The sequence below is a fragment of the Monodelphis domestica genome, chromosome 2 (genome assembly GCF_027887165.1).
Source record: "Monodelphis domestica isolate mMonDom1 chromosome 2, mMonDom1.pri, whole genome shotgun sequence".
Lineage (NCBI taxonomy): Eukaryota > Metazoa > Chordata > Mammalia > Didelphimorphia > Didelphidae > Monodelphis > Monodelphis domestica.
In genome coordinates, this window is record NC_077228.1 from 66,950,862 (window position 1) to 66,966,602 (window position 15,741).

A 15,741-nucleotide genomic window follows, 5' to 3' on the forward strand; every position below is an offset into this window, starting at 1 on the left:
TTATCTTTGGAAGAAGAAAGATCATCTCTTCAGACACCAGAGTAAAGGAGGAGAAAGTAAGTGATTATTTTAAGGGGTTTCGAGATATAGAGAAGGAGGAATGAAGGAACCCATAGAAATGGATTCTGTAAAGTATTAGGAAAAGTCCTCAGCTTGGATGGTTGATATTGGAGACCTGAGGAAATAGAGAAAGGTTTTTATTGATCTCTTTGGTGAATAGGAGAGAATAGGCCTCTAGAGAATTGATTTCTGTGCTGAGTAGGATTGAGAACCAACTAAGGACGAATAAAAAGATTCCTTTCTGGTACAGGTCAGTTGAATTTATGCCACATAAATTCATGTTCAACTCCACCGATTCAATTGTGTTTTCCTCCAATTCTGTTCAGCAATACCTGAGTAGGATCAGAGGAGAAAGAGCACAAGTGTGTCCAAGTTTGGGCTTTGGGTAAACTTCTAATAAAATGGTAAAAGTGGAGGGGAATACCGTGAACTTATCTAAGTAGATACAAAACTAAACTTTTTGAGATAACAGTCCAAGAGATATTGGGATCAGCAAGTGACTACCATAAAGACCTGAATTGGTTGATAATTTGAACAGTTAGCCTCAGAGGAGAAGCTTCTGGGTGATAATATCCTGACTTCTCCTATAGAGCCATTATGTCAGGAGTTGCAAGTGAATGTGCAACAGGTCCTAGAGGAGGCTGCCCTGTGATACAATCATACAGACTCCTCTTCTCCATTTTCACAGCCACCAGATTCTTGCCATCATCTCCTCTTGCTTGAACTATTGCAATAGTCTTTAAAAGGCTCTTCCTGTTACCATTCTCTGCCCATTACAAGCTGCCCTCCATGTAGCTGCCAATGATAAGTTTGACAATGCCACATCACTGTTCCTCACCTTCTTACATTGTAAGCTCCTATAGTTCCTTATTGTCTTTGGGACCAAATGTGAAGCCTTTGCTGGGTATTTAAATCTCTTCACAGCCTGTATCCTTTCTACCTTCTTATGCTTTTCTCCCCTCCATATAACTCTGCAAACTACCTTTATTGACCCACTGCTTGTTCCCTATTCATGATGCTCATATCTCAACCCAGTGCATTTGTACCGGAATCTGCTCCACCTAGAATGACCTTATCCTCACCTCTGTCTCTGAGAATCCCTGACTTCCTTTAAAACTCAGCTCAAAGGCTCTGTTTTATAAAAGGTCATTCCTTATCTCTATACTCCCCTCCCCACACTTGTGCTCCAACTGCTAGTCTTCCCCTTTTATGTCATCTTTCATTACTCTTATATTCATTGTTATATATATTGTAGGTTCCTATTGATTTGATGTTGAATCCCTCACTAGAACTTGAGCTTTTCATTGCATTCCCAGACCCAAGGACATGCCCTATATACGTGTGTGTGTGTGTGTGTGTGTGTGTGTGATGCTTTATAATCTTATTGGAAAAAATGCATTTTGATAGATGGCTTTAGGAAAATAACTTTCCTAAATCTCTTTGGCCCATGGGGATACCTTCTTCCTTTGAACTTATAAGTTGGGTAGTACATATTTTTGATACTTGATAATATAATAATAATATACTATTAAAATGAATTATTATTTTTATATTTTACATAGAAACATATTTGATTCCCAAGAGACATTAAGAACAATAAACATTTTATTTATTGTGTAATGGTTAAAAATGTGAGTGTTCATATATATATATATATATATATACATGATGAATACTCATGAAAGTTACTTACTGAATGAGTGAATAACAATATTTGATTAAGAAAGAGGAACCATTATTTCCATTCAAATCATGTTATCCTTCATAAGGATAGCCAGTATATGCACAAAAATATAGCCTACAAATTCAATAAATTTCTTTCTTGAAATTTACTTTTCACAAAGCAGAAAACAATTTTATATCTGTTTGAAGCAATATAATAGAAAAATGCTGGGAAAATATTATAAATATACTTGCACCCCAGGCCTGGATCCAACACTTACTTCAGGATCATGGGCCTGGAATCTTAGTTGCTTCATAAGTAAGATGGAAATGATACTTGAGCTATTTATCTGACAAGATTATTGTGAGGAAAATATATATATTTTTAAAATCCACATAAACATTTTGTTATGAACATCATAATCACCATCAAGAATTTATTGTGCATTTACTATACATAGGGTATTATGCTGGATATGAGAGAAATAAAAGACAGTATATCTGACTTTTAGAAACTTTCAATATAATTGTTCCTCAGGAGACTTACTCTCTCTGGCTAACCTACTGATTAAAATAGATTCATCTTGGCAAGATTCAATAAACAAGAATGGAATGTCCTGAGTATTGTAGGTGTCACTGTTTCATAGGGTTTCCTTATTTGTCAGATCAGTACACAAATGATCTATCATTTGATATTCATGGGGAACTCATTCCACACAGCCTTACCCAAGCATGACTTAACAGATGAATTCCAGGAAATAGACCAAGGCATTCAGAAGCTACACCTTGCCTATGATTAAAATAATTCAAACTGATAAATTAAACTCTGAGGATATAAAGACAATAATGTCTAAGTCCAAAGAGTTTATATTATATAGTGGGTATGTAATATGTACACAGATAAAGAAATAAAAAGTCAAAAATTATTTGTTGGAGTGAGTGTGGGGGCAATAATGATTGAGGGAATCCAGAAAGATCTCTTTTAGAAGATGGCACCTAAACTGAAGGGAAACAGGGGTCCTAAGAGCCAGAGATAAAGAGGAAAAGCATTCTACACATGGGGAAGAGCCTTACAAAGGCATGGAAGAAGGAGGTAGAATACCCTATACCAATAACATCAAGTAGCCTGGTCTGCAGTAATATAAGGTGTTTTTTTTTTTTTGAGGGGATAAATTGGCATTTCACTCATAAATCTATCTGCGGTGTCATGTTGTTAGCTTGCCGCTGCATCTCCTTAAATGCGGCTCAGATCATGTTCCATTCCCGTCCCTCCCACTCAATAAATTCCATTGACTCATATAACCTCCTGAATCAAATATAATTTTTCCGTTTAGTATTTTAAGCCCTCCATAACTTGCCTCCCCCCCCAATCCAGTCTATTACAACTTATACCTTCCTAAGTACTCTGAGATCCAGTGACCCTGGACTCCTGGTTGTTCCAGAGCAAGACACTCCATCTCCCAAATCCAGGCACTTTCACTGGCTCTCCCCGATATCTGGAGTGCTTAGTTGGCTCCATGCCCCATTCAAAACCCCTCCTTCCCTAGGAAACTTGTCCAAATCCCCTCTTAACTCTAGTGCCTTTCTTCTGGTCAGTTACTTCTAATATATCCTGTAAGTAGCTCATTCATATGTAGTTGTTTGCATATTGTCTTCCCCCCTTGGAGTGAGTTCCTTGAAAGCATGGACTGTCTTTATATGTCTGATACTTAACACAGTGTCTGGCATATAAAAGGTGATTAATAAATATTTGTTTATTGACTGACTCTCCTCTGTCTTGCTCTTTAATGAACTTAATGTCAATTAACAAAACAAACATCTAAAACTAGAGGCAAAAATCCCTTGTGAAATATTTAGCATTTATTTAATAAAACAGTAGTTAATGAGTTAGAAAAGAAAATACTTCTGTTTTTTGACTCCTCCAGTCTCACATCTTCTCTCTTCTCCTGTCCAAACATGGTTTTCCTGAAACCACCATCTTCATCAATTCTTAGAGCAGAGTCATATTGTTACATTTATATACCATAATTTGATCAGCTCCTCTCCAATTTTTTGTTACTACTAAAAGAACATATGTATAAGTATATATGAGACATATTTTTTTCATGTAAATTCTTTTCATCTTTCTTTAATCTCTTTGAAGTACAGTTCCAGTGCTGGTATCACTAGGTTAAAGAATATGCTGAGTTTATTAACTTTTCAAGTGTGATTCCAAATTGCTTGCCAGAATTGTTAGACCAATTAATTGATAACTCCATCAACAGTGCACTGATGTGTCTTTTTATTTCTCACATCTCTATCAACATTCATAACTTTATTTTTTTAACTCGACCAATCTGATTAATTTTATGTTGAAACTCAAGCCAACAAGTATTTATTAAATGCCTACTATATGCCAGAAAATATACTAAGTGCTAGGGATACAATAACTGGCAAAAGTCAGTTCCTGATCTCAAGAAACTTTCATTTTAATGGGAGAGATGACATGTTAATAACTATGTACAAATAAGGTTTATGAAGGATAAATTAGAGCTAATATCAAAGAGAAGGCACTAACATTAAGTTACAGTAAGTACATTAAGTTACATTAAGTAACATTAAGTTAAGGAGAATGATTGAACAAATGTTTGATAGAATTCTCTTGAAATATTCTTAGTCCCAGCATTATTTTTCCTTGGGAGTTCAATTTTAGTTTGTTTAACATTTGTTTCTGAGTTTGGGTTGTTTAAATTCTTTGTAACTTATTTTGTTAAATTAAGTATTATATCTTTTAATAAATGTTCGTCCATTTAATTTGTCAGTTTTATTAGTATATAGTTGGACAAAATAATTTCTAATTAAATTCTTTATTGCTTCTTCATTTGTTGTGATTTTTCTTTTTAATTTTTATGTTTAATAATTTGTTTTCCTCTTTCTTTTTAAAATAACAAATTTGATTATACATTTTATTGTTTTTTAAAATGATTCCTCTTTTTATGAATTCAGTGCATTTAAAAAACTTTCCACTTTAATAAGCTCTGCTTTAATTTCTCAGAATTTCTATTTCATTATTTGTTTAAGGCTTTCTAATTTTATAATTTAATTCTAATTTCATAAATTTTTTTTTTATTTGTAAGTCCAAATGGTTGACTTAGTCTTTCTTAATTTTGTTCATTAAAATTTTATTCAGATCCCAATAAGGAAGGGCTAATAAGAGAAGAGGGTCAAGGACAGAATTTTAGTAGGCATCTACTTTTGGTGGGCATAAAATGAGTAGAAGATCCATCAAAGGAGATTGAAAAGTAGTGATCAGGTAAGCAGGAAAAGAACCAGTTACAAAAACCTAGAGAAAAGAGAGAAGAGGAGAAGATGCTGGTGGGCAATTTGAAAGGCTACAGAGAAGCCAAAAAAAGATCAGGATTAAAAAAAAAGACCATTAAGTTTATCAGTTAGGAGACAGTTTGATAATATTGGAGAGAGCTGTTTTAGTTAAATAATGAAGTCAGAAACCAGAGTGCAGAGAGGAACAGGAGGAAGAGAGAAGGGAGAGAATAAAGAGAAGAGAAGAGAAGAGAAGAGAAGAGAAGAGAAGAGAAGAGAAGAGAAGAGAAGAGAAGAGAAGAGAAGAGAAGAGAAGAGAAGAGAAGAGAAGAGGAAGAAAAGAGAAGGAGAAAAAAAGGAGTAGAGAAATCTTTACCTCTCTTTTCCTGTTCATCTGCTTTAGTGCTCTTTCTTGGATGAGATAGTTACTAATTCTATTTCTTCTAATGAACACTATTAGACCTCATCATTTTATTGTAATCTTTTTAAGAATGGCAAATATTTCACTTTTGTATTGGTAGATTTTGACAAAGTGAAGATAGAAAATACTTAACATGACTTTTTTTTATCTGAATCCAGATTTACAAGAGGATACTTACATCTGAGTTGAAAGTATACCAACTCTACCATCCTCAAATATTGTTAATTTTTAAAGCTTTGTTCTGAATTATTTAGTAAAATGTCCTAGTTGATTTTAAACTAATTTTCATAAGGATTTTCCCCTTTTATTTGCCTATGAATATGAATATGTGTGTGAGAGAGTGAGAGAATGAAAGCAATAGATGAGGAGTCTGTTATTTTCTGTTGAGTATAATACTGAATCTCCTCTATATGCAAATTCCCTTTTGACTTCAAAGGAATAAAAATATGGAAAAGACATACAGGAAAAATTATTTTAAAAATACAACACATTTTAATTTGGATAAGTAAGTAGAAAAACAACTGAAAATGAAAAATAATTATCAGTAAAAAATGAAATAAATGGCCAGTTGCTGAGTTTAGCAGATGATAGAAATAATCAGAGTATGAAAAATTGAGGCACATATTTGTTTTCAAAATATAAAGAAATCCTTCAAGAATACATATTGATAGCTATAACAGATTAATTATATGCAAGTAACCATTATGGAAAAATTGGATCAGATCACATGTAAGACAAACATCAGGTTCAAAGACTTTTAAATGTTTTGAGCTCTGATGTTCCCAATGCTGTACAGAGGTCTGAGATAGTTGTAGCTGCTGCCCCACAAGATTTGTAGGTTTTTGAAGGCTGTTGACCCAAATTGGGAATCCTGGGGTATTCAGGGGAAGAATATTTCCAGAAGTGGAGGACTGGAGAATTGGCCTTTGAGTGAATAAAAAAGCATATATGAAGCTAAAGCATTGTACTAAGCCCTGAGGATACAAAGGGAAAAAACAAACAACAAGCCAGCTTTCATTTGGGGAGTTTACCTTTTAATGGGGAATGTTCATTTCTGAAGCAGATAGAAAAACTCTTTACTATCTGTCTGTGGCATTGAATAATTTAACTATGCCAAAGATTTTGGTGGTGGGACTTTCTTTTCTGAGTCCTCAGTAGCTATGACTACTGGACTATAGCAAGGGACCAAGATGGAAGAAAGATAAATGGTTTGGATGGCACTGCTGTTCTCAGAACTCCAAGGCTTCCTGACCATTGGTGGAGTGACAATTACTCAGAGGCTACTACTTCTCTGCAGAGATTGCTGCTTAGACAAAAGCTAATGGACCAACTTGGGAGTAGGACCAATGGTTTGTTGGGCACTAGTGTTTCTGGTGCTTTGACCCAGGGGCCTTGGGCTGCTTCCACCTGGATCTTAGGGGAAATGGTGGTAGTAAATGTAGAAGCAATAGTTTGCTCTGCCAAGAACATGCTGCCTCTAGTCTCTTCCTCAAGGACCCTTATTTCTTTGCAAAAAGATTTTACTTAGGCCCTAGGATTTAAACATGCCACTGCTAATTAAGAAAGGTTCACATTTGGAGATTCCTTTAAAAGCAATTTTGCTGTCAGCAGTGGCATCTTTTAATGTAAAAAGGTAAATTGTTATTTTTAACTAATATTAGTCCATTATATTTTCACTTGTTTTCTTCCATGTTGGCAATATGTTTTCAGTCAATCAAATCAGATCCTCATTTTAAAATGTTAATTTTTTCTTTCACTTAATAGTTCCATCTATGTTTATTTAACACTTTTCTGTCTTGCATTCTACATTAAAAATATTTCATTCTTGGACTGTAGTAGTTTTCAAGAATATTATGTTGGTTATTCAATAGAAAATATTTCAAGGAATTTCTCATGTTCCTAATATATAATACTAAAAATGAATGTTACATAATATAGTTGGAATGTTAAAGTTATGAAGGAGAATAAAAATAATAATCATTACATTTATATCATATTTTAAGGCTTAGAATTCATTATGGGATTTTTGGTTGTAGGAGAATTTGGTTATAGGTTAATCAACTTGGTATATTATACAAATATTATTATCCCCATTTTGCTGATGAGAAAATTTATTTTCATAAAGATTTCATGACTACCAGCAGTCAGAGTCAGCAAATGTTGCAGTTGGAACAAAAACCCAGGCTTCTTAGAGATTGAGTTCTTTGGTCTTTTCATAACATTATTTCACCTTTCCAAGTCATGACTTGATCCTTTTGTTGTTGTTTTTAATCCTTTCAGTCATGTCTGCCTCTTGGTGACCCCATTTGGGATTTTCTTGGCAAAGATACTGGAGTGATTTGCATTTCCTTCTCTGGTTTATTTTACACATAAGGAGCTGAGGCAAAACAGGTTAAGTGACTTGCCCTGGGTCATACAGCTAGTAAGTGTTGAGTCCCTATTTTAGCCTAGGTCTTCCTGACTCCAAGTCTGCATTTTCTCCTTTCAGGTTTGGGTTGAGCTGGATAGTGGCTGACTGTCCTTTGTAATTCTAAAATCCATAATTCTGTAGTTCTGTGAAGTGTTAATCATAAAGGCATTGCTCAAGTTTTGATACTTCTTGGTTTGATTATTTTCTTTATTGTTATTTTTCTCATTTACCTATACATTGTCAGATTGTATAATTGTGGATAGCTTCTTTACCTTATTTAAATCAGACTAAAGTTTTATTTTTGATGGCCCAGATGGTGTTAGCAAACACAATAGAAGCCTTTCCTCTGTAAATTTCTTGTCTTCCCTTTCTTGAATGCTTATCTCAGATTTATTTCTATATGTATTGTTTCTATCTGGTTTTTGCATTTTAAATTGCAAAGATGTTTGCATTTTCCTTTATGAGAGTGTGAGTCCCAGGAGAACAGGACTTTTTTTTTTGTTTTTGCCTTTTGCTTTGTGTCTTTGGTGCAGAGTACAGTGGCTGGCACACAATAGGAACTTAATAAATACTTGTTGTCTTGACTTATTTGAAGATATTGTAAACTCCGTTGGGAAGCAGAAGTGTACTGAGAAGTGTTCAATTTGACTTATTTTGAGAAGAACCTGAGATTTCTGCAATTCCCACACACTAACAAACCTTTCTCTATGCCTCTTTTTTTGACCATTTGTATTGATAAAGAAAGCTATATATGCTTGCTGTGCCAAAACATAAATAATGATCCTTGCTTTAAAGAAGTAGTTTACAAATAAGATGTCCTTTCAGTCCTACAGTCTTTTCAGTCTCTTTTCCAGTTTGGTAATATCCTACTTAGTGCTCCCAATTTCTGTTTCCTTAAGTATTGTAAGTGAGATTTTGTATTTAGAACCTAAAAAAAAATCTAAAATCATTCAGTGAATTCACTCTTCCTATTGCCTTATGCTATCAAATCTATGGCTTACCCGTTATGTGGTTGGAAAAGAAGAAACTATGCTTATATTGAAAATTGGTGACTTCATTATTATAATTTCAGGTCTCAAAATAGAGCTGATCTTTCCACCTATACATTGTCTTTATCATAGAACCAATCTCATTTCTCTTTTCTTGGGAATATTCTTATATGACTCTCTTATTCCTCTTAATTATGACTTTACTTTTCTTTTTATCCTTTATTTCCTCTACTGTAGATTCACTTTGTTGAAACTATAGATAACAACATGAATGACATTAGACAGTTTTCTTGTGGCTTACCTGAATGGAGCTGCAACTTCCCAAGGGGCAGGAGTAGATGATTACTTGCAGATTATAATTTCAGAATCACTAGGAAGGTCCAGTTACCAAAAAGAATCAACAAACATTTATTAAGCTCTTATTATACAGAAGACTGTTTGATAATCTTTGGAGTTTAAAGAAAGGTAAAAAAATACCTTTGCCTAAAATAAATATCCATTCTAAATGGAAGGCATAATGAAAAAAAAATAGATATATGTAAATATAAGGTAGACAGTAACCTTAGAGTAGAAGGGGCAAAGATCAGGAAAGTTGCCTGTAAGACATGGCATTTGAGCTGAGTCTTGAAGGAATCCAGTTATTCCAAGAGACAAATTTGAGGAGTGATAACTATATCTGATGAAATCTCTTTACTAAAAATTCGTTCATTTTGGATTAAAAGCTACTCTCATAAATGTATTTAGGTTAAACATAAATATCATTATAGAGGTTGGGTAACAAAATTATTTATACCTTAATGTGAGGTTAATCAGATGTATTTCTTCTAAAAATGTTTTATTCCTGGAGTGTGTTCCTGTTTTATCTAGTACCTTTTGGAATCCTTGCTTACCTTCAAAGCTTAGCCAAAAAAATTCCTTTTAGAAGAGAGCTTCCCCAGAGGATAGTGACTCTTGTCCAAATTACCACATATATTTACATATACTATTATATGTACATAAGGAGTTGGAAGGGTGTCAAAGACCATGAAGTCCAACTGTGTCATTTTAGAGATAAGAACACAAATCTACAGGTGGTGAATGGTGTGCTTTAAAGTCAAGTAAGCAGTGAATCAATGGATGCAGTATCTGAACCTAGGTTTTCTGATTCTAAACCCAATGATCTTCCCATACTACTATATTGCCTATTCTTTTTCTTAATCAAGTGAATAGACTATAAGATCTTTGAAGGCTGGGAACTTTCATTTTTGTCTTTATATCTACAGCACCCAATACAATATATGGCACATAGTAGTTACTTAATAAATTTCAATAAGATGAAGAATAGTAGAGAGGCATGATTTTGGATTATGTCATAGTGTATAGAGACATCAGACTTAAAGGGGTGTTCTGAGTAGCCAGAGAGAAAAACAAAGGTTCTGGACACCTATCTTCAAAATGGCAAGAAAGAAGGTCCAAGAGCACTTTAGAAAAACTTTACCTATTACACAATTAAAATAGAAATATATGTTACAAATTTAAATCATTAGGTCTTGCAATTTTTCATGATCCTGATTGAGTCAGTATCTTAAAACATATGTATGCTATTAAACTCAAAGAACTTAGATTGGGGTGGTGGAGCCACGATGGCAGAGAAGATACACAGATACACCTGATCTCTACCAAATTACCCTCCAAAAAACTGCATTATAACGCCTCAAAACCAGCTCTGGAACAGTATAATATACAAAAAGATGGAGTGAAATGATTTTTCAGTTCCAAACATCTTAGAAGGCCTGCACAAAATATCTGTTGAACTGGAGTAGAAGTGGAACTTAAGGCAGCATACCAAAACAGGCTACACCATGGCAGCAGGTCTTTGTGGTAGCTAAATCATCAGCAAAGACTTCAAGAGCTCTCAGTCATGGATGGCAACAGGGACTGGAACATTACTCAGAAGGAGATTAAAGAGATTCCTTTGCTGGCTCTTGGTACAAGACTTATGCTGATGCCCAGATCCAGGTTGCTCCTCTTTTATAGTCTTAGGGTGAGGAGTAACACTAGCACATATGAGCACTTATACCAGGGGACCAATCTCATAGTTTCAAAGCAGAAAAGATTACTCATGGTTACTCACAGACAAGAGCATGGGCCAAGAGAATATTAAACACATTTCTCTTTAGATCATACCACCTTGGAAGAATTGAGAGCTTATACAATATCAGAGCTAGCTGTGAAAGTAGTTACATAAAGAGCCTGAAGCTTAAAATAGTGCTCCTTTCACCACAATTACAGAGGCCAACTTTAACAGTTTTTTTTACATTAAAAATTTTTAAAGGCTTGAAAATAAGCAGACAACAACAACAAAAAGAAACAACATAGAAATTGCTTTGGTAAAATGGAAGACTAAAACATAAACTCAGAAGAAGATAACATAAGCATTGAGAGAAGGAAGGGAAAAATAAAATAGGATAAATTATCTCACACAAAAGAAGAATCGATACTGCTGCATCCAAAGTCTCCAAGAAAAATATAAATTGGTCTCAAGCCCAAAAAAGAATTAATTGGAGGAGCTCAAAAAGAATTTTAAAAATCAAGTTAGATAGGTAGAAGGAAAGTTGGGAAAAGAAATGTGAGTGATAAAGGAAAAATAATTTTTAAAAAGTTGGTAAAGGATGTATTAAAATATTGAAGAAAATAATATCTTAAAAACTGAATAAGCCAATTGATAAAAGAAGGCACAAAAATCCATTGAAGAGAATAACTTCTTAAAAAGCATAATTGGCCAAATGGAAAAAAATGTACAAAAATGCATTGAAGAGAAATTCTTAAAAGGCAGAATTGACCTTGTGAAAAAAGAGGTATAAAAATTTACTGAGGAAGAAAAGATTATTAAAAAGTAGAATTGGCCAAATGAAAAGGAAGTACAAAAGCTTACTTAGAATCGGGCAAGGAGAAGCTAATGACTCCATTAGACATCAAGAAACAAAGAAAGAAAGAAAAAAGAATGAAAAAAATAGAAAAAAATATATAAAAAATTCATTAGAAAAACAACTAACCTAGAAAATAAGCCCAGGATATAGAATCTAAAAATTATTGGACTACCTAAAAGCCATGATTGAAAAAAAATTAGACATCATCTTTTAAGAAATTAGCAAGAAAACCTGATAAATCCTGATATTCTAGAACCAAAGGCTAGAATAGAAATTGAAAGAATTCACTAATCACCTCCTGAAAGAGATCCCAAAAAACAATTCCCAGTAATATTATAGGCAAATTCCAGAACTCTTATGTGGAGGAATATATTGCAAGCAGCCAGAAAGAAAAAAAAATCAAATATTGTGAAACCACAGTCAGCATAACATAAGATCTAGTAACTTCTAAATTAAAGGATTGGAGGACCTGACATTACAGAGGCAAAGGAGCTAGGATTTCAAACAAGAACCACTTATCCAACAAAAATGAGCATAATCATTTAGGGGGAAAATGAGTATTCAATGAAATAGAAGACTTTCAAACATTCCTGATGAAAAGACCAGAACGAAAAGGAAAATTTGACTTTCAAATAGGTAAACAGCAAAGAGAAATCAAAAGACATTCAATAGGGTTCAACTGTTTACATACTTACATAAAAAGATAATTCTTGTAACTCTTAAGAGCTTTATCATTATTAGGGAGACTAGAAGTATGCATAGATTGAAGGCAAGGGTATGAGTTGAACATGATGGGATCTAATAACAAAAATAAAATTAAGTCATGAGAAAGGAATGCATTGAGAGAAGGAAGGGAAAAATAAAATAGAATAAATTATCTCACATAAAAGGTATGAAAGGCCCTCTTAAGGTGGAATGGAAGATGGGGGAAGTTGGAGGGAGCAAATGAATGTTACAGTCACTAGAATTGACTCAATGAAAGAATAATATATGTAATTAATTGGGTATGGAAATCTATTTTACCCTACAAGATAATAGGAAGGAAAAGGGATATGAAAAGGAGGATAAGAATGATAGAAAAGAAGGAAAATTGGGGGATGTGGTGGTCAGAAACTAAACAATAGAAAATAGGATGGACAGTAATCATAATGGTGCAAAAATATTTTACAAGTCTCTCCAATAAAGGCCTCTTTCCTCAAATACATAGAGAAACGAGTCAAACATATATAATAATTCAAGCCATTCTTCAACGGTCAAAGAATATGAACAGATAGTTCTTGGGCAAAGTAATTAAGGCTCTCTGTATTGATGCAAAGAAAAAATGCTCTAAATCACTAAATATTTGAGAAATGCAAATTATTCTGACACACCTCCCCACACCTATCAGATTCAGACAGAAAATTAAAATGTCAGAATTCAGAGGGGATATGAGAAAACTGAGGCACTATTGGGGCACTTGTGAACTGATTCAGCCATTCTGGAGAATAATTTGGAACTTTGCCCAAAGAGCCACAAAACAATATATACTCTTTGACCCTAAGAATAGGAGTACTAGGTTTGTATCCTAAAGAGTTAAAAAAACAAAAAAGGGAAGGACCTATGTGTACAAAATATTTAAAGCAGGTCTTTTTGTTGGGGCAAAGAATTGGAAAGTGAGAGGACACCCATCAATTGGGGAGTGGCCAAGTAAGTTATAGTATATGATTCTAATAGAATACTTTCATGCTATTAGAATGATAAACAGAAGGGGCTCAGAAAACCCTGGAAAGACTTTCATGAACTGAAGCAGAGTGAAAAAAGCAGAACAAGGAGAACACTATTCATAATGACAGAAATATTGTATGATGAACAACCATGAATAATTTAGCTATTCTCAGCAATACAATGATCCAAAACAATCCCTAAGGAATCATGCTAAAAAAAAATCTCATCAGTAAAGAACTGATAGAGTCTGAATCTAGACCAAGCAAATTTTTCCTTCTTTCCTAATGTTTTTGTTTGTTTGAATTTCCTTCTACAACTGAATTAATATGAAAAAATGTTTATGTTATTGCACATGTGAAAAATATAGACTGCTTATCATTTCAGTGAGGGTAGCAGCACTGTGGGAAGGAGGGAGGGAGGAAATTCAAGACTCAATATCTTTTGAAAAATGTTAAAAACTTTTATGTATAATTGGGGAAAATAAAATTAAAATGATAGATATTAGATAGAATATACAGAAAATATGTTAATTAAATTGCAAATTTATAAAAGTTTAGGAGTACATCATGTGATTGTACTTATATCTCTCCTGAGTGTACTTTGAAATACTCTACTATGAAAAGAGAGTGGCTGATGTAGAAATAAAGATAACTGATCCTTATGACTAACAAAATTGAATTACATACTAGCTATGAGGAGAAAAATGTTAAATTTTCCTTTAATCAGCATTTAAAGATTGTTTCTTTTGTATTTATAATCCCAGTAGTATTTTTTTAAATTTCAACCACAAGGAGACTTTTTTCAGATGCCTTTGAGATTTTGTTACATACCTCCCAAAAGCCAGGGCACAGTATGGATAAAATTATAGAAAGTAAAATAGTTTAGAAGATAATATGAAACTCTTTTCTTACTAAGCCTGGTCCTGTCTGTGGAGCAGGTACTTATGGGCAACAAAGCAGGCAGTAAATAATATATGAACCAGAAGGATTGTCAGGGAAAAGAAGGGCCTGGGAAATCAAAAGACTCTTCTCAAGACTTATGTAAATAAATGCATTTTAATTGCATTATTAATAGCAGAAATTATAGGCAGGATATACCATAAGAGATAACTTTTGAATTGTCTTGGACAATCATATTTTATCATCACTTATCTTGCAACACAAGTTGTTGATTGTGTTCATTGTGTTCTGGACTTTTAAGGGAATTTTGAAAAAAGTTTACTAATTTTAAAACATTTGTTTGTGCCTCATTATTCTGTGTGTTTTATATCTTTTAAAAAAACAAGACTAAAAAGTTAATCTATTTAGTGTAAAATGAAATTGTCAATTCTCACTTTTTGAAGGTGATTCGGAAGGGATGGCTAACGATCAACAACATTGGCATCATGAAAGGAGGGTCCAAGGAATATTGGTTTGTCCTCACTGCAGAAAGCCTATCCTGGTATAAAGATGATGAGGTAAGTTAAAATGGTTTCAGCCTGTCTTTGATAAATAACTTTTTACTGAATTCTCATCATTGTTTTCAACTTACTCTAGAAACCATTGGTTCTCTTGTAGGCAGATTTATGCTTCAGTTTGCATTTTATGAGGAGATAGACGTTCCTTTCACAACTTTTCATCATTAAAATGAGTCCTGAATTTATGTTCTTGTTGATGTATATTAAGACTGATACATATTTATTTGTTTACTTAGAGGAGATAAACAAGCAGTAGTTTGGAAATCTAGGGCCAATGAAACCAACATTCATTAAAACTATCACTAAAAGAAGCCAGATCAGAATAAGAAAGCATAAGATGGCCTCAGAATAAAATAATAATCCTGACATGGGTTTTTCAAAAGTATTTTGATGCCCCATATTCTTTTTATATGCTAGGTTTTTAAAAAATGATGACCAAGTTTTCTTTGAAGGGATTTTGACAATACTGGGTGGATAATTTTGTAAAATGGTTTGAAAATGTAATGCCATTTTGAATATACATACATTATGGTGATAATTTAGCATTTATGGTACATAAGCCCGACATGAAGACATGATAATATGTTAAAGGTTGGGCATTTCTGTTATATGGACATTCCTTTGAGCTTTCTCTGCCCAAACCAGAGAAGCTAATGAATTCTTGACTCAAATGAATAATAACTGGAGTTTTCTAAAGGAAGAGGGACAAGGGGAACTGCTATGCTGGACCAATTTCTAAGGAACACCCAGAGGACTTTATTATTGAAGTAGACATTATGTAGATGTTGGTGGAGGGGGTATTATTAATTCAACTTAGAATCTGTGACTGA

General features: G+C 33.6%; 1 protein-coding gene across 9 annotated transcripts in view; it reads left to right on the plus strand.

Moving 5' to 3' along the window:
- The window catches only part of DNM3 (dynamin 3), a 647,411-nt gene that overhangs the window by 294,845 nt on the left and 336,825 nt on the right, over nucleotides 1-15,741 (plus strand). For all 9 annotated transcript variants that reach the window (XM_056815556.1, XM_056815550.1, XM_007480786.3 and 6 more), the window contains one exon: nucleotides 14,798-14,911. In XM_056815556.1, the coding sequence (XP_056671534.1) occupies nucleotides 14,798-14,911 (114 nt within the window). The remainder of the gene's footprint in view (nucleotides 1-14,797; nucleotides 14,912-15,741) is intronic.